Source organism: Stegostoma tigrinum, chromosome 29 (genome assembly GCF_030684315.1).
Source record: "Stegostoma tigrinum isolate sSteTig4 chromosome 29, sSteTig4.hap1, whole genome shotgun sequence".
NCBI classification, from domain to species: Eukaryota; Metazoa; Chordata; class Chondrichthyes; order Orectolobiformes; family Stegostomatidae; genus Stegostoma; species Stegostoma tigrinum.
In genome coordinates, this window is record NC_081382.1 from 24,118,315 (window position 1) to 24,139,782 (window position 21,468).

General features: G+C 37.7%; 1 protein-coding gene across 5 annotated transcripts in view; it reads right to left on the reverse strand.

The window, feature by feature from the left end:
• Nucleotides 1-21,468, reverse strand: part of LOC125465413 (DENN domain-containing protein 1A-like) — a 522,997-nt gene that overhangs the window by 197,000 nt on the left and 304,529 nt on the right. For all 5 annotated transcript variants that reach the window (XM_059638169.1, XM_048558890.2, XM_048558889.2 and 2 more), the window contains exon 11: nt 6,127-6,172. In XM_059638169.1, the coding sequence (XP_059494152.1) occupies nt 6,127-6,172 (46 nt within the window). The remainder of the gene's footprint in view (nt 1-6,126; nt 6,173-21,468) is intronic.

The following is a 21,468-nucleotide window of genomic DNA, read 5'->3' on the forward strand; positions in this document are numbered from 1 at the left end:
TAAATATGGAACTTATGTAACCGTCCACTATTTCAATTGGTTACTGATGATGTGCATTTGTGTACTACCTAATATACTTCTGAGTACAGCTACAAATGGTAGAATATTCCACCTACTAACCAAGCAGACAAGTAGATTGTACAGCTTAAATGTTTCTGTGACAGTGTGTTTATCAATTCTTTTGACATTAAAACAGCAATGATAATAGGGACTGGATTTATTACAAAAGCCCAAAAAGGCAATTCTAATACTTCTTTTGTCTGACTATATGCAATCAGGTACAGAGTCAAATTAAAAGAAAAGAAAAATACCTCTAAAAGAAAATAAATGGAACATTAGAATTTAAGTTAGCCCAATTTTGACTGTTATTCACAGAACTGCCCAATACCCAAACTGATTACAGCATTCATAAATCAACAGGTTTCATGTATCAAAATGAAAACACAAGATCCTCTGATGTAGATTTGTTCAGAGTAAATTCCATTCTTCACCTAATCTGAATTAAGCTAACCTACTGTAACTTTACTTCAGTATTCAGAGCATACTGTAAAATGTATTCAGCTGTGGACGCTCTCTGATATTTGATACAGCTTTTAATATTGTTCCAGTTCAACAAACCATGTAAAAGTGCATATAAAGTCAAATTAGGTGATGAGAGGAAAACTAGAGCACTAGTTAATATTTCATTCTGTAATATCTTTCAACTCACCTCCTTTACTCCTAGACCTGAAAATGGCTGAGTGCTTACAACTTGAATTTTATTCTGGTCAAAACAAATTTTCACAACCTCTAGTAAAAAAAAGTCATCAAACATCATATAAACCTAATGCCATAATTTAAGTTTATACAACATTGTGCAATAATCAATTTGTGAATACTGCACTTGTTTTTGTTGAATCAGAAACTTCACAGGATTTTCACTTAGCTCTTAGAATTTAATGTCTAAATAACTTTCCTATGTGTTTCCAGATTGTTCATAGATCTTCACAGAATCCCTACAGTATGGAAACAGACTCACTGGCCCAACAAGTCCACACCAACCCAGATCAATCCCCAGACTCTATGGGCAAGTTAGTATGGCCAATCCACCTAGCCTGCACATCTTTGGACTGTGGGAGGAAACTGGAGCAAACGCACGCAGACACGGGGAGAATGTGCAAACTCCACACAGACAGTCGCCCAAGGGTGGATTGCAAAAATAAAAATTCAACCCACAATTAACTAATCAGCTGGCAAGTCTTAACTATGCATTTTTGAAAGTTTGTTTAAAAAGATGAAAATGTTGTAAGTTGGACCATTGCATTATTAACAGTAGATACTGAAATCTAATGCACTAATTTGTTTGAAGCAATCTCTAACTGAAAGAAGACATAATTAGTTCAGCGTTAAAATTTATCTTCAAAATATTTCACTCACATCCTTTGCATAAAAGTATAATTGGGGTGCAGAAGACAGCTATCTTCCTGGAGCTGGGCTAACTGGAGAAGAGGTTTGCTAAGGCCAGTCTTTGTTACCTTTTATCTCCCACAGCGGGACTGTAGTACATATTCACGGTTTTTGATCGCTTTTTGAACCTGGTGGCCTTGAAAATCCTTTTCCCAATAAAGTTAGATTTGTAAAGGCCATTGTGATGATAGTCCCACAAGCTCCAAACGGGGGACAGAATCTTTTACCTTGTTTGGTGGCAAACGAAAAGATCGGAAGGGCATTTTGTTCAGTGGGATAGCTGCATACTCAAAACCTGCAGTTCTCCTCCCTCCGCCAGAATTACTTTCTGGCTGAGAGGACCCATGGTTGACCAGTGTTTGGCAGTGATTAAGGTCATTATCTGGTAAATAAGAGCCGCAGGGATTGCCCCGCTGTGGAATGGCCTGTTACTATAGGTGTTCACAAAAGCTGTAACCCACTTGTCATTTGATCTGATAGGTGTTTTAACAAAAGAAATTCAGCACCTGAGCAAAGAACTAGGCATTGTGCAGGCAAGTGCTTGCTGGGAGACATTCTACCGCAGTGATATGCTCTCTGATGAAGGGTCTAGGCCCGAAACGTCAGCTTTTGTGCTCCTGAGATGCTGCTGGGCCTGCTGTGTTCATCATGCCTCACATTTTATTATCTCATACATTCTACCGCACTTGCTTCTGATTTCCTTCTTCTCTGACGACCACCACCATTATTGAGGTTCACAATCCAAAAGAACACCCAACACTTTTGATCCTGGGAATCCAGGTGTTCTCTTCTGTCAGCGACCATAGTCTCCTCTGTGATACTGCTAAGCACAAGAACTGTGGTTGCAAAGACCCAGCAGCTCTTGCTGGACAGGACTTCTATCACCATATTTTGATTCGAAGTGAAGGCACTGCCTGATGGGCGTGAAAGGTTCAGTGGGCCTTTCCTGAATGGGATAACATGGGTCTCTTGTTGGCTCTCGAGCCAGCAGACAAGAGTCCTGCATCTCAACAAGATTTAGCTTTGGTTTAACAATTGACCAGAATCCTACATTCAGAGGCATTGTGACATGTGTGTCAATCAAGGGATATATTTTTGCGCACAGATAATCTTTGTTATTTTATATGTAACTAGGAAAGGGATCACCTATCATCTATCCTAGATCTTAGTTAAGATGTTCAAGTTGATCAATAAAGGACATCAAATACCATTAGCAAGATCCCCTACTGATAGTATCCACATATCCATGTATTAAACGCAAATTACCAAGTAGCTAACATCAATGTCTGTCCTCCCTTATGGATAAAGTAGCTTAATCTTAGCTCAATGAGCTATTGTCTTTCTGCAATAGAATGCAAAATGTTAAATAATTCTTATGTTCACTCCCACAATTTCACAGAATTGGTAAATCTGATATGGTCACTTACAAAATTAAAAGATATAGTGAATATCATTTGCAAAAGCTGCAACTACTACAGCCGAATATATTCATTGACAATGCTGGTATCTCCCCTGCAATCATCAGTAGTGAGTGTGTCTTGTGGCACCATGCATATTTATAATGTGTACAGGCTAAATATTTTGGACAGACGTCATCTCTAATCAGGGACATCTATATGGTACAGTAGCAGATTCAAGCTCAGAAAACTCTAAATTTTGTACCAAACTGTTGACACTTAGGTAGATTCCCAGCCCATTCAACTTCATTGATTAAGTTGATAGATATTGCCTGACCATCCACTCCTCATATTTCTGTAGGTAGGAATGAATCAAGGCTTTTAGGGAAGCAACTTTGGCAACTGGCAATGACAAAGTAAGTAGGTTAGTACATTTTCAAACTGGTGTTTTTCCAATTTAGAATGAAAGCTAGATATCACAGTGTAAAGGCTAATGCTAACTAAATGCAACGGTAGGGCCAAGATAGCACAATTTCTAACTTTGTCCTAATAGTCAGTTTTTCGGTTAGTCTAACGTGACAATTTCACGTCAAAATGGATGAGTGTGAGCTGAAAGCCTAAAAGCACTTGGAATAAAATTCTAGCACGTAACTGGATATCTTGCAGTAGGGGCAAATATATTCCTCAATATTTCTTTAAATTGTAAGTATTCATAAGGGCACTTGGTACAGAAAGCAATCCCCACCTTTTGTTATGATTCTAAAGAAATGTTTATCAAGAAGGTAAATTTTATATTTTTGTAAAGAAATGTTGCTTAAGTGAATGGACCAATGTCTATGCAGGGATCAAATCTTCTTGTTCAAGTCAACGAATGATCAAGAAATTTATATTTACAATCTCAGCTATATCATCCTGGCTGAATGTCAAATGGATGACCAGATCAAAGATGCTGCCATATAAGAAGCTGTGAAATACTAGCCACATTAGCCTGAGGTCCTATAGCAACTGGTATAGCCGGCAAACAGATGGGCGATGGTTTGTCATCTAACTGTTTGCCAGTCTTGCCAAGAGACCAATAAAAGGATATCAATGAGAAAAAGTCACTACTAGTGTTAAAAATTGGTTTTTGCCAACTTTAAATCTCACCGTACAGAAACTAAAGCATCAATCTGTAGTCAAAATCATTAGACATAATTAAGAGATGAGCTTAACTGTAACAAATATATCTGGCTAATCCAGAAAGATGCCAGAACGGTACCATTTGACTTCACAGCCAATGGCTGATTAAATTTTTCTTCCTTGTTACTGATAAAACTAAGATAAAAATAGCATACAGCTTAAAAGCATGGGTGGAAGGGGGGAGTAGACGAAAACTCAGGGCTATGATTTTGGATCCATGAAAATATAACTTCAAGAAAGCTGTGAAGTGTACTCCACCTTCCTTATCAAAGTATAGATGCAATATAGTTATGAACTGAATTTTTGCAAAGCGCAGTTATGCTGTATTGCTGGGAAATGGTTAGAAATCATAATTAAGGAAGTAATAACAGGATATTTGTAAAATTAAAATCCAGAGTTGGCATGGTTTAATAAATGGTAAATTGTGATGGACTAATTTGTGTAAGGTGAGTGTGAGGTTATCTATTTTGGTGGAAGAATAAAACAATAAATTTTCTAAATGGAGAGAAACTTCACAGTACTTCAGTGCAGAGGGTTTTGGGAGCCTTCATGCATGCACTACAGAAAACTAGTTTGTAGGCAATAAGGAAGGCAAATGGAATTTTAGCATTATTGCTCAAGGAATAGAGCTTAAATGTAGCAAAGTGCTGCTGAAACAGTACAAGGTTTTAGTGAGACAGCACAGAGTATTGCAGAGAGTTTTGGTCCCTTTACTTGGGGAGGGATGCAGTTGCATTGGAGGCAGTTCGTGGGAAATTCAGAGGATTGATTCCAGAGATGGTTCATGGAGATTTTGAGCAGCTTAAGCCTATGTTCTTTGGAGTTTACACGAATGAGGGGAAATCTAATTGAGGGATATAAAACACTAAAAGGCTTTACAAAGTACACAGAGAGAGGGTGTGGAGAATATAGAATGAAAGGTAATTGTTTTAGGACAAGGGATAGCAGATTTAAAACATGAGGAGGCATAACTTCCTTCAAAGGGTCACAAATCTGTGGAACCAGTGCGCCAGAATGCAGTGGAAGCTGCGACATTGAAGATATGTAAAGCGATAGACAGATTTTTAATTAGTAACAAGTTAAAGGGTTATGGAGAGTTAGCAGGAAAGTGGGGTTGAGACAGAGATGAGATTAGCCACGATCATATTGAATGGTGGAGGAAGCTCAAGGGAGTGAATTACCTACTCCTGTTCCTAATTTTTATGTTCTTATGATCTTAAAAGGACTACAGAGTAATAACTCATGAGTATTGCCTTGTATGACAATGTTTAAAACTTAATATTTCCTTCAGGTAAAATAAAGTACTGGTAAGTAAGGTGAATACAATAATTATTTTAAATGCTGACAGAAAGAGAACAAGAAAATACGTACATAAGACATGCATCACAATAACTATCTTGCATTTATTTTGCTAACCTTAGGCATATGGGGGTGGCAGTGGTAATATCACTGGGCAAGTAATTCAGAACCCCAGGGGACCTGGGTTTGAAACTCGCCATGGCAGATGGTGAAATTTAAATTCAAATATTAAATATGGAATAAACAGCTGGCCTAATTTTAACCATCTAACTGTCATCAATTGTCGTAAAAACCCATCTTGTTTACTAATGTCCTTTAGGGAAGGAAATCTACTATCCAAACCTGGTCTGGATTACATGTGACTTCAAACTCCATAACAATGTAGTTAGCTCTTAACTGCGTTTTGGGCAATTAGGAATGGGTAGTAAATACTGGCCTGGTAAGTGACACACATTGCCCATGAATGAATAAATACATCATGGATGAAAAGTGCTGAATTTTTTATTGCTTTGATAGATTTTGATGGTCCACAGAAAGCTTAGATTTTAGATATGGATGGTTTTCCAGTATCAATTCAAAGACTGAAGTAAGCAACTCAATTTTAGCAACATTTTTAAATACCGATTCTTAATGTTAGCTTTAATAAAAATATTAAGAAACCTTCTAATGTACATAAGCTGATCTGTGTAAGCGCACACGATTTTAAATACAGCTTTGTTGAAGTAATTAGAAAGAATAAATCATCAGATTTTAAAGACATGCAGGAAATATAATTCAATTCTACTGATAAAGCAAATAAACTTACCTCCATTAAACTAGAATGCACTCCTATGAGGTAGGGCATTGGAGCACTAAAGTTAGAAAAGAGAGTCTATATTAATTATTGATCTTAAACCAATGATTAATTCTATGATATTGATGATTAGATGATTAGATGATTTTCGTCTGAGTTAATTTCATAATCATAAAGGACATTTACTAAAAACGGTCATTTTGGATCCATTTCAGAAGGTTTGCTCCAGCTAGGTGAAATAAGAATGTTCATCCTTTCTCTCTCAAAACAACCACAAATCTTTACAGCTACAGATAGCCTAATCAGAACATAAAACTGAACAAATTATAACAATATCATGAAGATGCATGAGGTATACAAGACACTCAACTAATATTTCACAATAAAATTATGGTCGAAGTCGTTAGAGGTGCAACTCAACTTCTGCAGAAGCATAAAACAGATGGTAATGAACCAAAAACCTATTGTACACATTGCTACTTTTGCTTATATTTACATTAAAGCTACTGGAGAAGAAAATTATGCAGTGTATAAAACTGGCCATCAAATTCATTATTCTCAATTTTGTGCTATTGACCGACTGAATTTTTTAAAAAAATGTCAAAACAAGTACAATTATGAGGAGAGACCAATGAATGGAGATTATAGGACACTTGGGGTAAAGCTTCAGCTGCTAAAACTTAGGAGAATCTTGCCTGTCACATGAACGAGCTAATCAAGGGGAGATATGGTCAATGTTGAGATGGGGAGGGGAGGTTGAGGGTGGAAGAGGAAATCATGCATTTTTGTGATTAAGGAATGATGACGTCAGAAGGTGGAATAAGAGGAGGTAGCCAGTCGAGTGAACATTTTGTAACCATATAAGTAGACTACTCAAACATTGTGCAGGGCGAACCCCTACAATCATTCTTGACAGTAGGACTCCATCTTGCATAAAAAATGCTAATTTTGAATAGCTCAAAGCATTTTTGTGTAATAGGGCAAGCCCTCTTCCTTGTTTACAACATATTTTCATAGATCCAAAAACATTAAGGTCTAGTTAGTGTAAATTCAATTTTATCCATCACACTGGTTCTGCAGGATCAAACCAGTGTCTTCCAACTGCAAGTCAAAATGCCAACACTGCTCAAATGGAGATACAGGGCCTAAAGAATATATTAGTAGTTTAATACCGATTAACTAATAATGTTAAGATTTAAACTTCATAGATTCCCTACAATGTAGATTTAGGCCATTCCTCCTATCCAGTCCACACCCATCCTCCAAACAGCATCCCACCCAAACCCATCCGATTAAGCGACCCGTGACCCTGCATTTCCAATGGCCAATCCATCTAACCTGCACATCTTTGGACTGTGAGATGAAACCAGAGCACCTGGGGGAAACCAGGGAAGAATGTGCAAATTCTACACAGTCACCCAAGTGTGGAATTGAACCCAGGTCCCGTCCGTGAGGCAGCAGTGCTATGCACTGAGCTACTGTGCTGCCCCGCTAACTGATACAATGTAAATAGTTTCAAGGGATACTTTTAAAACAATATTACACCCATGATTAAAACCTGCATCTGTTCGCATGTAATAATTTCACAGCAGATCACAAAATCTTCCAGGGATATATTTAAAGGGTGCATACTCCCAGCTTTTGTTTTCACATTCATGGAACACTTAGCATGTGAAAAAACTACATTGTTTTATTTTCCCCCAAACTACTCCACAGACATTTACAAAAGTACACAGAACTGCTGAAAAAAGAAAGAACATAACACACACCAGGAACATGACTACTCACAATGGGAAAAAGTTCACACCAGTCAACAGGTTGAATATGTTAAGCCATCAAAAGAATGAAGCACAAATTATATAAACCTCCTCAGACAATAAAGTAGCAACAGATCAAAGACCTACTTCTATATATATGGCGTATCTATACAATATACATATTTATACGAGATAATTCATGCGAGGCCTTGATTGAAAGATTATCTTCAATCTTATGCTTCAAATTTAACATCTTATTATTAACCTGCAGTGCAGTATGTATCAAAGGTGAAAAGTTTTTTGAAGATTTCTTGTCATAAAATATTCATGAAACTTGTCTTTGAAAGAAAAAGATCAGCCAGAGATTTTCTATAAAGAAACTGGCATTTTACATTAGGAAGTGGATTAACGGAGTTATGACTGGAAAAGCAGCGTCTCACTGTTTTTCTCGCGTGTACTTACTTCTTCTTCCTAGTCAAAATGTGAGGACCAAATTTAACAACACAACATAAGGGTGACTTGTTGGGAAGTGTCCAGAACCAATTGTCCAATGCAGTTCTGTTTTACCTATGTTTTGCCATTCTTTTTACACTTGAATGCAGCACAAGATTTGCACAGCACACTTACAAACAGACATAGTTAGTTTTCTGACGCCACAAAAATTCACAAATGCATTGTGGATATAAAGCTTTATTATTTTGTATTCATTCGCAGGATGCGGGTATCATTGAAAGGCCAGTATTTGTCCCTGAAAAGATGGCAGTGAGCTGCCTTCTTAAACTGTAGCTCATGTGCTGTAGGTTAGTTCACAATGCCCATTAGGTTATAAAAGACCAGAACTATAGGTTTATTAATATAGAGGGAAAGTTTCAGCTGTTCAGTAGTTATGGAAAATTTGTCGAAGTATTTGTAAATAAAAAATGGTTTTTTTGTGAAAGAGTCTAAAACTATATAAATAAGGGCTGCATTTTGTACCCAGCATTGTATTTTTGGATCTTGTTTCAAGTTGGTTAAATTTTGTACATGCAGAAATACTGCAGTTTCGGTGGACCATTGGATTATGTGCAGAAAAGATAATTTGGCAATTTTTGTGACACTGCGGATTTTTTTTTCCAATCTAATATAGGATGAAAGGGGTACAAGAGAATGGCAAGAATGTAAACCAAAACCCAACTCTTGCCTCAAGTACCATGTTCTGCCTAAAGGCAGAAAACATGCCAACAGGCATTGAATTTTTTATTCCCATCAAATCCAACCAACAACCCCTAAAAGAAGCTTCTTTTAGATTTTTCACTATTGGAATGAACCCTATTTACTTAATCTTTGACAACCGATTTCAGCTGAGTTGAGTCAGCTAAAATTATACATCTCACATTAACAAATCACTTGCCTGACATTCTCTCTATCTGCCCAGTTAGTACCAACCCAATCAATGGCCACTACAGTGCAGGGAGGCTGGCTAGTAATCCAACTGAAACACAGGCTGAAAGAATCCCAAGTTGAGGGAAAACTCTGCTTCCATTATGTGCTATCCTACAGAAAAATAGTGCCAAGTAATTGCTGGGGAATGAGTGTTTGGAGATCAGACTCCATAAACTATTTCCTCGGTTGTTGAGATAAATGACTTAACTTCTGTAATTCATGTTAGTTAATTGTTTATTTCTTTAAAACCTATAATACAGGAAAATGGTGGAAATATAGCCCCACATTTCGATAATAACAAAAGAAACCTGCAGATGTTGGAATCCAAGGTAAACAAAGGGCAGGCTGGAAGAGCACAGCAGACCACGCAGCATCCAGAGGAAAGGAGCAGTCAACATTTCAGGTATTACCCTTCTTCAGGGCATATAATGAGATATTTAATCGTAGAATTTGGAATCAAGCAGACTTAAGCTTTGGGAGTTAGGTAGATGGAAATCTACCAGCCTGTAAATGTATGAAGCATTGCCAATCTAACACCATCAGATTTTCTGAAGTCATGGGCAAGTTATGTAGGGAATATCCAACCTCAAACATCTTGAAAGACGCTTTTGTTGAGAAAGGTGGGTGTGGAGGTTGGAAGGCTACTTTGGGAATTTGTACAGGTCAGCTGGGAAAATCTGACAGAATGGTAGGAGGTGGGGGAAGGAGGGGATAGATGTGTGCAGCTGGGTGGCCTAAGGCTACTGAAAAGAGACAATGAGGATGCCAAAATTATGTCAGAAATGGGTGACAGGAACTAAATTTATTAACTGTTAAATTAAAGTAGCCAAGCCTATTATAGAATGTAAATGAATGTCCCTGCAGGGAATATTACTGAGAAGAACAGATCTCAAAATCACCATCATGAAGATTAATGGTACTATTTTTGGGAGGATGGAAAGCAACTATCATTGTATAAACAAGGAACAGGTGTAGGCCACTCAGCCCTTCAAGTCTGCCATTCAATAACAGCATGGTTGATCTGATTTTAACTTCCACTCTACAATCCTGCATATCCCCAATAATCTTATATCCCCTTGGTAATCAAGAATTATCTGCCCCGGCCTTAAAAATATTTTAAGATTCTGTCTCCACTGCATTTTGAAGAAAAAAATTTCAAAGGCTCTCACTCCTCAGAAAAAAAAATTCCTCATCTCAGTTTAAAAATCAGGGGTCACCCATTCAAGACAATGGCCCCTCGTTCTAGCTTCTGTGAGATAAAAACAATGATGACTCCAACCATGATAGAACTGTGGCAAGCATGACAGCAAAAGTCTGAGAAAACAGAAAGTGGATTCTAGTAACAAGAATTTTAGTATATTATTATGGACTGACATTTACTACTTAATGCTTTAATTGACAAGAAGCAAAAAAATAAGATTACACAGAATGGTCTACCACTTGCTAATAGCTTCCATTTACATGTATGGTTGTCATATAGAAGATCACTCTATAGTTATGTGATGTCCTAAAAGAAATGAAAAGTATTAAACTTCTCAAACTCTCGTTTTTTCTTCCTTTGATCCTTGAAGGTAACCAAACAAAACTGTAGGATTTTCCACAAACTACATATATATTTGCCCTTGAATAGAAGATTATAATTCAATTTGAGTCATCTCTTGAACCTGCTAGCAATTACATTCCATTCAAAATGAATCTTCTTAGTTTGATATGATTGCAAGTGTTGAACTGAATTAAAGCCTTGTCAGTCACCACAAGTTTTTTATTGCTATCTATGTACTTCACTGGCGAGAATGGTTTCGTAGTCATGAATGACATCAGAAGTGAGATGTACAAGTGATTCTCAGCAGTGAATGACAGTTAGCTGATAGCAACTAATCTTACCCTTAGCGGCATTAAATATTTCTCAAGAACTGAAGTCCTGACTGTATTGTTGCACATATAGCAGCACATAGCTATGTCAAACTTCAGATATGGATTTTTTACATATACAAGATAGATTAGGTACCCAAGGGTCAGAAAATGCTTTAAATAAAGGGTGTACAATTTGTAATTGTGGTACAGACGGTTCTCGTAAATGTGAGCAGACCTCCACTGTCAGTTTGAAAGCATGCTGAAATCCCCAGGTTGATGTAGTAGAATTAAATAACTTAACCAATTACAAAGAAAATGTCTTTTATGTATGGACTAGAAAACTAATGAAAATTCCCTTTGAATTGGGAAACCTGGGAACTTGCAATCACAGAACAGAGTAAGAAATAAAAACAGAAAATGCTAGATAAATTCAGCAGGTCAGGCATCATCTGTGGAGAGAAAAACAGAATTTAAAAGGTAAAATTCTACTGGGGCACTGTTGAATTGGATTATGTTTCAGTAAATCAAGCAAGTGAAGATTTTAATTTTTTTAAAACTGTGGTTAGTTGTTAAACAGTTTTAGTAAGAAAGACAATCACACAGTCCAGGCCAAAAGTAAGTTCATTGGTTATGGTTTTATTGACGTTTCGTGTCTCAAGTGAATACAAGTTTAGGTTAACAGGTGAGAATGCTTTCAGGCAAAAAGTATTTTAGTTGGGACACTGGTTCTATGTATTTTAAAACGGTTTTATTTTTTAGCTAAGTATGCAAACGTGGCCTATGGGGATATTTCTACACATATATGTATAATATGTGTGAAATGGTTCTGTAGTCTTTATCGTTGTTTTGATCTTTGTAGAATTATCAGTTGGGACAATAGTTAATTATGATGAGGTGACACCACATACTTTAAGCAGACGAATCTGCATTGGTTTCACAATGTGTTGGTAAAAAAACCATGGGTTTAGTTAGCTAAGATGGGCAAACTGTTATAAAATGGATAATGTAATGAAAGTGAATTACAAGAAATTTGGAAGTATTGTGAGTAAAGTGACCATTAGTTCTAAAGAAATCAGTCAGGAATTGGTTGCACGTTGTCTGGCCAATCTAAAAATTGGCAATGAAATATGAAGGCGAAGTTCAATTACAAATAAGCTAATTAGAGATCAGAAGAACTTCAGTCAACAGAATACAACAGGGGTCCTATGCCCAGTCAGTGTTGCGAACTGGTATCCGAAATTGATGAACATGAAAAATCGCCATCTTCACACGGCATTATTTTTATATCATCGAACTAATTCTGTAAAAGCTTTGAAAACATATCTGTACTTTTGACTTATCTTGAAATAAATCAAGATTACTAAAATTTCAGACTGATGCTCTCAAACTCAGACTTCTGTAGAAATCAATTTAGCTTTTACAATTAAAGTTAAATCACATGCCAAAATCTGACACAGGCAGGAATTTCCCTGCTGGGTGGAAAGCTGATAAGAGAGACACACTGCTTCTTTGAGGAAAGGCACTGCCAAGGCATGCTGCTAGCCTTCCCTGGATTCAAATTCCTGGTCAAGGTAGAGGGGTTCAGGGAAGCCAAAGCCTGCCTAATTAATACCCTTCCTGCCTCGAAGCTTACTATTCACAAAGAGCAGGTTATGTCCAAGGTTTCAAGTCTATGATCACTCAGAGTGATTCTGAAGTTCCACCAATCTTCTGAAGACACCCAGACTTAAAGTATTAACTCTGTATTACCCCCACAAAAGCCGACTGGCCTGCTGAACATTTCAAGGATTTTCTGTTTGTATTTCAGATTTCCAGCATTGGCTTGGTTTCTGAATAAGAGATTTATCTCAAAACCGTGTTCATTTGAGAGAACCTCAGTTTAATCTGCAAAGGCTCAGGATCTCAAGCAGGAAGTTGGAAGCTTGCGTCTCTGGGCTATTAGTTATCCAAATTCAATACTCAATTCAGTTGAGGTAATAAAGGTTCTCATCTGCGCATTCCTATGGTATAATTAACCAAGCAAAACAACTCATTTGTACTGGTGGTTAAACTAATATTTAATGTTATTGACTTGATCGGTGCTCCTCTAGGTCAGCTCTCTCATCTTGCCAACCGGAAGACAAAAATGTCGTTGACTTCTGGATTGTGCACGGTTAAAAAGCAACAGCTCCTTTAGAAAACTGAAAAGGATCAGTCTTCCTAAGCACTGGGAAGAGCATGAACCAAATTTTCTCGAACCTATAAAAGATGAGGAGATGGACTTAATTTTACTGCTGTGTTTTATGACAGAACTGGGTTTCAAAGAAAAACAAAAGTGAAGAAAAGCATACAGAAACTTCCAATTCCAGTAAGCAGCATTCCTATAATTGAAAATAAAATTACTGCATTTCCATTTACAGAGGCCAGTAACAAGTCTGGAATTTGTCTTCACCATGGTGCCCCTAAAAGATATTGAACAAAAGTAGCTGTACGCTTATTGTTAAATCAGCAATCAGTCCACAATGTTGAGATAAGAGAGAGTTCGGTGCTTGCCTACTATTTATTTATATACCTGATGACTACATAACTGTCAATCTACAAACAGTACAAACATTAAGAAAAGATAACCAGCTGTCCAAAGTCCAAATCTGTTTATCTGACAGGATTTGAATGGTTGGAACATAACCCTCTGGTTTGGACCCTGTTTTGTGCGGGAGGATCCAAGTTCGTAAGTGAGAGATATGAAGTATATTTGTTAGCCATCAACATGCTGGTAACTAGTGCATTAGAAGATTGATCCATAAACATTTCTAACAGTTTGGAGTGATTTACCTGATGGCTGTTGTCATCAATCCCAAGATGCACAAACAATAATGTGCTTCTATTACCAACTCTACACAAATGAAAAACAATCCTGAGTGAGTGACTGGGGAAACTTCCCACTGAAGATGATGAAAGTACCCTCTAAATGTTTGACAAATAGCTTTTATAAAAGATGAGTGTTTCACGAACTACTCCTGGGATTTCTTTCAATTCAGAACAGTTTTTCTTCAGATGGGAGCAAAGACAAAGATATTCCAAAGGGAATTCAATGAAAGTACAGACACCATCATAGAAAAATAATAAAAAATTCCAAATATAGTGGAAAAACAATGCAACATCTTCTTCACGATTTTGTACCACCTTAAATTAAGGTTGTAACAATGTTCTTACATTTGGATTTCCATTAAAAACACACCCAATCATTTTTCAGACCAACCGCAAATTGGGATTTTTTTTTCAATACAGCTAGTCTGCTCCTGATATTGATTTTCTTCCTTGTTAAAAGGTTTTGGATTAATGTGAATTAAATGGTTATTAAGTAGCAAGGTAGAATTTAATGCTTAAAAGGCATGATTATCAAATCATTTGAATTAACGATTCTGAGTTAAGATTAGATTTTAGTATCTTGTTCTGTCCCACTAACTTGCTTAATTGATGAGCTGTGGAAGATAACACCAAAGATAAAACACTCATATTTCAATACAGTCCCAAAAATTCTAAATTTCCACATTTACATGAAAACACAACTTCACATCTGACATGCAAAATAATAAAAGGACAACAGCTCTGATTTGTCGTGAATACAACCAAAGTACTTAGAAGTATCACATTATGGTACTTGACATCAAGCACTTCACTTGGGTGTATAAATAAGATTTCATGCATGTGCTTTAGCTACTATCCACAGGAATGTTCACACATCACTGAGAGAAAGGTCTTACAGTCTAAACCCTTTCCAGATGACATACAGCGAACATGTTTTTAATTAAGTATATTCAGGAAAATGACAGCTCGATGTCAGAAGAGCAAGGCCTTGACCGCAGCAGGAAGTCTAGAGACTGCAAACGTCTTGTCTACTGGAACCCTGGTCACTGAACTGTAGAGAAACAGGAAGGTCACTCCATCCAAGAAAACTGGTAATTTTTAATATGTTCAGAAGCCAGATAGGAACAAAAACTGTCACACAGCTTATATTGCAAATCTGTAGCTGCAGAGCTTAATTAACAGGATCACATCTTGCTTTCAATCTTCAAAATTACTCTGGTAACTCAGACATAATAATGAAACTTGCAGCTAAGATGTCAGATAAACTCACTTTTAAACATGATGAACAAACTAGCAGAGAAAATTAAATGAGCATTCCATATGTACAGGAAAATTGTGAAGACCAGCCAAGTGTGAGCAGAAGTACAAAATGAATTATGAATGATAATAGAATTTTTCATATAAATTACTGCAGCAGGTATAACATATGAAATAGAAATACAGACATCATTAGTTTCACTGATTAAGAATATTTGGAAATGTTGAACTATGTTAAAGATTTTCTTGATCATGTCATTAATTGCATCATCCTTCCACGTGACTGTCTCCTTTAGTACTGCTGAAAACAGACGTGTATTCCGACTGTGTAGAAATACAACATAATAGTTGGCTTCAACTGTGGTTCAAAATTTTGAGATATTTTATTTCAAGGTGGCCTGGGCATTTTTCAGGACCTAAACAGATAGCCTTGACCAATTTACAAGTTTGCCCGAGGAGTTTACAGCGAGATTATGGTAGCCATTATCCTACCAGACTGTTTTGATGCACTGTATTTCAGCATCAAGCTTGCACAGTAAACTTGAGTTCGATTTACAAGTTCGCCAATGATGGTGAACAGCAGGTGAAGCTAACTGTTTCATGTTGCTGCTATGCACTATCACCCGACATAATGTTCGCAATTAATAGGATGCTGCTGTCAAGTCAAAAGTTGTTCTGCCTGTCACATTTGTGAGTAATGGGGTTCATGAATTTCAGACCTGCTGTGATGCTAGATATCTAGGCAATACATCAGATAGCAGATCATACCAACCCCTTCAGCTGTTTGCAACAAGTTAAGCACCATACCAGCCAAGATTTCAAAAATTCAAAATTGTGTCCCCTATCAGATACGATTCCTAAATTAGACAACATATGCTAAGTAATCCTGAGTGTGTTCGAAGTTACGCTGACAACGATTATTTAGGATTATTAGTCAGAACTGAAATGTGGAACATTTGTACATGCAGAAAACTATTTGTATTAATACCTGGGGCCCTGTTCTTTGTAGACAGAAATAAAATGAACACTTATCAAACCAGTTTGAAACCAACAAAAACAGTGACAGCAATTTACTGTTTTGTTTCTTAGGAGAATACTTTGACCAATTTCAGTCAATATCCTTTACTGCTTTAATTCAGAGTCAAAATTGAAAGAAAGCTTGATAGTTAATAGTCAGTTATCATCAAAGTAATTCATTCTCCAGAATAACATCACTGTTTGGCAAATACAGTCCATCTGTCAAACAATAAGCATTCTTTTCTCTAATAGTATGAGTCATTTTCTTTTTAAACTGGCATTGCTTTTGAATTGTTCCGATAAGTACAAGATGAAAAGCTTTGATAAACTGTTTTTTTAAAGCAATACTCAAGCTCATACTACCAAACACTTATTTGTATAATTTCCTTTATTAGTCAAGGTACAGACACAAAAGCATTGAGGTTTTGCAGAAATCTTGGTAACACTAGTTAGACTGCAGAAGGTCTATTTACTGCCACACAAGAAGAATGCAGATGCAAGACAAAAGTAGCAGAGGTGATCTAGCACATTGTCAGGATTGGTCAGTTTTAGGAAAGTTTGGGATTGAAGGGATTGTTCATTCTGGAAGTGAGGATGTCGATAAGAAGAACTGAAGTGCCTGAAATTAGGAGGAGCCTAGATTGAATGGATAGGAAAGATTTAATTCCTTCAATTGAGAGTTTAATAAGCAGGTAACAGATTAAAATTAATTGCTGGAAAAATTAGAGGATTTGAGAAGATCTGGAACTCACTCTTTGAAAGCATGCTGTAAGTAAAAATTTGCAGATAATAAAATGTGAGGCTGGATGAACACAGCAGGCCAAGCAGCATCTCAGGAGCACAAAAGCTGACGTTTCAGGCCTAGACCCTTCATCAGAGAGGGGGATGGGGAGAGGGAACTGGAATAAATAGGGAGAGAGGGGGAGGCGGACCGAAGATGGAGAGTAAAGAAGATAGGTGGAGAGAGTATAGGTGGGGAGGTAGGGAGGGGATAGGTCAGTCCAGGGAAGACGGACAGGTCAAGGAGGTGGGATGAGGTTAGTAGGTAGCTGGGGGTGCGGCTTGGGGTGGGAGGAAGGGATGGGTGAGAGGAAGAACCGGTTAGGGAGGCAGAGACAGGTTGGACTGGTTTTGAGATGCAGTGGGTGGGGGGGGAAGAGCTGGGCTGGTTGTGTGGTGCAGTGGGGGGAGGGGACGAACTGGGCTGGTTTAGGGATGCAGTAGGGGAAGGGGAGATTTTGAAACTGGTGAAGTCCACATTGATACCATATGGCTGCAGGGTTCCCAGGCGGAATATGAGTTGCTGTTCCTGCAACCTTCGGGTGGCATCATTGTGGCAGTGCAGGAGGCCCATGATGGACATGTCATCTAGAGAATGGGAGGGGGAGTGGAAATGGTTTGCGACTGGGAGGTGCAGGCACAGCAACTCATATTCCGCCTGGGAACCCTGCAGCCATATGGTATCAATGTGGACTTCACCAGTTTCAAAATCTCCCCTTCCCCTACTGCATCCCTAAACCAGCCCAGTTCGTCCCCTCCCCCCACTGCACCACACAACCAGCCCAGCTCTTCCCCCCCACCCACTGCATCCCAAAACCAGTCCAACCTGTCTCTGCCTCCCTAACCGGTTCTTCCTCTCACCCATCCCTTCCTCCCACCCCAAGCCGCACCCCCAGCTACCTACTAACCTCATCCCACCTCCTTGACCTGTCCGTCTTCCCTGGACTGACCTATCCCCTCCCTACCTCCCCACCTACACTCTCTCCACCTATCTTCTTTACTCTCCATCTTCGGTCCGCCTCCCCCTCTCTCCCTATTTATTCCAGTTCCCTCCCCCCATCCCCCTCTCTGATGAAGGGTCTAGGCCTGAAACGTCAGCTTTTGTGCTCCTGAGATGCTGCTTGGCCTGCTGTGTTCATCCAGCCTCACATTTTATTATCTTGGAATTCTCCAGCATCTGCAGTTCCCATTACCCCAGTAAAAATTTGCATACCAGTTGAAATGTATTTGGACATGCACTGGAATTGCCATCAATCAAAGGAATGGATCAATAACCCGAAAGTGTGTGTGTGTGCAGTATAGCTTGCACAGGCTGCACAGGCACAGGCCAAATAATGCCCTGTGCTGATTCTCATTGAAGCCTTTCCATAAAACATATGGTACAATTCTCGATTTAAAGATTTGTTAAAGTTGAACATATGTAACCACGGGTTTTTAATATGAACATTTTAAGCTGTTTACATTGTTCTTCAGCAAGTTGTTTTAAAGCATGCACAATAACTAGTGGAGTTTACATTTATATGCAGGATAATGAATTTTAGCTCAAGTTACGACATAGCTTTTTAAAGAATTCTTTTCTTCAGAACAAAAAAACTCTTCACAATGAGGTATATACGACAAACCTGGATCACTAATGCATGACGTCTTTGATGCACATTTGCATTCAGTTTTAAAATATATTTATTTTAGCCAATTGCCAAAATAATGGATACACCAATAACTAACAAAAAGCAAATGAAATAGGTACCACATCCAATTGTTTTTAATGGGGGCTGGAGAAAGAACATGAGAGGACGCCAAGAAAAGAAAATCTGTTCTTCTTTGAATAGCGTCATGGAAAACCTAAGCAAACAGACATAGTTTAGCATCTTATTCAAAGTGGTACCTCTTCACAACTCATTATGGAATTGAAGGACCAATTTATTTTGTTTCACTTTGCAAGTGTGTATCTGATAATCTCAAAGATTGTAACTGTAGAAAAAGTTAACCCCAGTATTACTAAAATTATTGGAAGTAGAACTAGGAGTTTAAGTTCAAATTAATACAAGGTATTGATGGAATTGAGAAATACACAGTTGCTGGCACTTGGATTAAACAACTGGCTGCAGCAGTAAAGGCAAAACTTGATTTGCATGACACAAGGTGGAGACATTAAGATGTATTGGATAGATGAATTAAACCTGTCCAAATGACTTCCCTTGTCTGTAATTATTTCTTGATATTGTAAAATGTAATCAGCTACATAAATACAGCTATTCAGTGCTAACTGCATAAATGGGATGGAAGGATTTTGCATTTACATAACACCCAGAGCACTCTTGTGACAATGGCCATGCTTAGGACACTAAATAAATTACAAACAGGTAAAAACATAGAAATTCGAACACATTAAAAAAGTGTTCATTTTTGATAGAGCTGCATTCAGGCTTAACTAAATATCTGCAATTCAATACTGCCTCAGGTCAGATTCCTAGCTTTCTGTCAAAGTCCCAGAGAGAAAAAAAACAAATCACCTTTCATTGCAACATAAACATTTAGCACAGTGAATTTCTACCTCATTATCGAATTGACTATCTAGAATTTACTGCACAATAACACAGAATGTGTTGAGATTTGTTATGTCGACCCCATGAGTTTGTATAAATGATTATTTTCTATCCGCATAACCATCTGCCTATGGCAACAGAGGATCAGGTTACTCTCAGTGCCACATTATGACTGCTCCTTCCACAACTTTCTGCAGAATTTGCTTCCAGTTGACCGTAACACTGATGGGACCATAGGTGATTAAATGTTATGTGAATTTATTTGAATTTATCAGTAGTGCCTGAATATCAAGCAGCCACTAAAATGTTCCTTATCCATCGCATGTTATCAGCTAGCTAGAGGCAATCTGGAGACATTCATTTAAATGGCATCCTAAGGCTCCATTCCAGTGGCATCAAAAATGACCATTATGGGCTGTAGCAAACACAACGGTCTACAAAACTATTCCACAGCTTCACATGGTTGCATTAGTGAGAGTTCATGGCAAAAATAGTTGATCCCCAGAATCTGAAAGCAAGAGCACAGCTCCAGTGGAAATGGAGAGACACCATTTGTAACATTTCACAAAATGACATATTACATTTCCCCTTTAAATGGGGTCAGAATGTCGTCCTGCCTGACCAAATTGCTCCCAGATCATTCCGAATATGGTTTGAACTTTGTAATGTTAAAACAAAATGGCAAGTGACAAGAAATGTATAACTTTTCTCATGCATTAAATATTCATGAAAGTTGAAGCCCTGCAAACAGGTGGCATCTACGTAAGTTCTGTAATAAGTGACGAACATCCACTTACCCCTACATTTTTTAAAAACAGCATTTTTCTTAACCTAAATTTTGTTCAGATCACCATTTGTAGCTAGATAAAAACTGTTCAAAATTAACAAATCTTCTTCATTTAAATAAGCACATTTCATTCTTTGCACAAGAATTTGTCACAACCGAATCTTAATTAAAGCCACACTTGTACAAAGGATGGCTTCCCTAGGACATTTTTGAAAGTCAGTCCTTTAAAGGTCATACTTTTAGCTCTCATTCTATGTGCTAGTGGGTGGTAAAAGTATAAATTCACATTTGAACAGATTACCTTATTAAATAAATCTAATTAACAACAGTAACAGGGCATTGGGCTTAGGGGTAAAATCTGCTCCGTTGGTTTATAGAAGTGCAAAAATGCAGAATCTTGTTTATAGTGAAACAGCAAAGCAGCTGTGGCTTATTTTTAGAAACTACATAGGTGATAAAATTGCTGCTAAATTAATTTATTCAGACAAACATAGTCTGTGCCTTATAAATTCTAAACGGGGTCATGCCACACTGAATAAATCAGTCAGCGTTTATTAATCCAGAATAAGCGCATTCTTAAAAATTACTAGTTATATGGCAAGTTACTCTAAATAAACACACTGACATGTCATTTATATGCTATACCTTAATTTTAAAATTCTGAAATTAATCCTACTACTTGGTTCTCTGGAGAGGACCAACGCAGTTTTATTTAGTCCAACCACACCTGCACTCTCAGCAGCAGGACTGAATGTTTTACTGCTCAAAATTCCTTTATCAAAAAGTCATTGAATGTATAAGTTACAGCTCCAAAGAAAAAGCTCTTGTGGTTTGTAGCACCGTCTCTAGAACACCTACCAGCATGCACCTGAAAGAAAACTGGCAGCCACAACCCTTATGTGTTAATTACACATATGAAGCCTATTATGCAAAGAAAGGGCACCTGCTGGCAGTGAAAATGAATAGAACCTGCCCTTCCTGTGCAGTGAGTAAATTGAAGGTTCATTTCAACAGGAGATAATAGTTTTCAGATTACATTCCATGTAATCCTGAGATGGCTGTGTACTTAACATTTAAATCATCCACA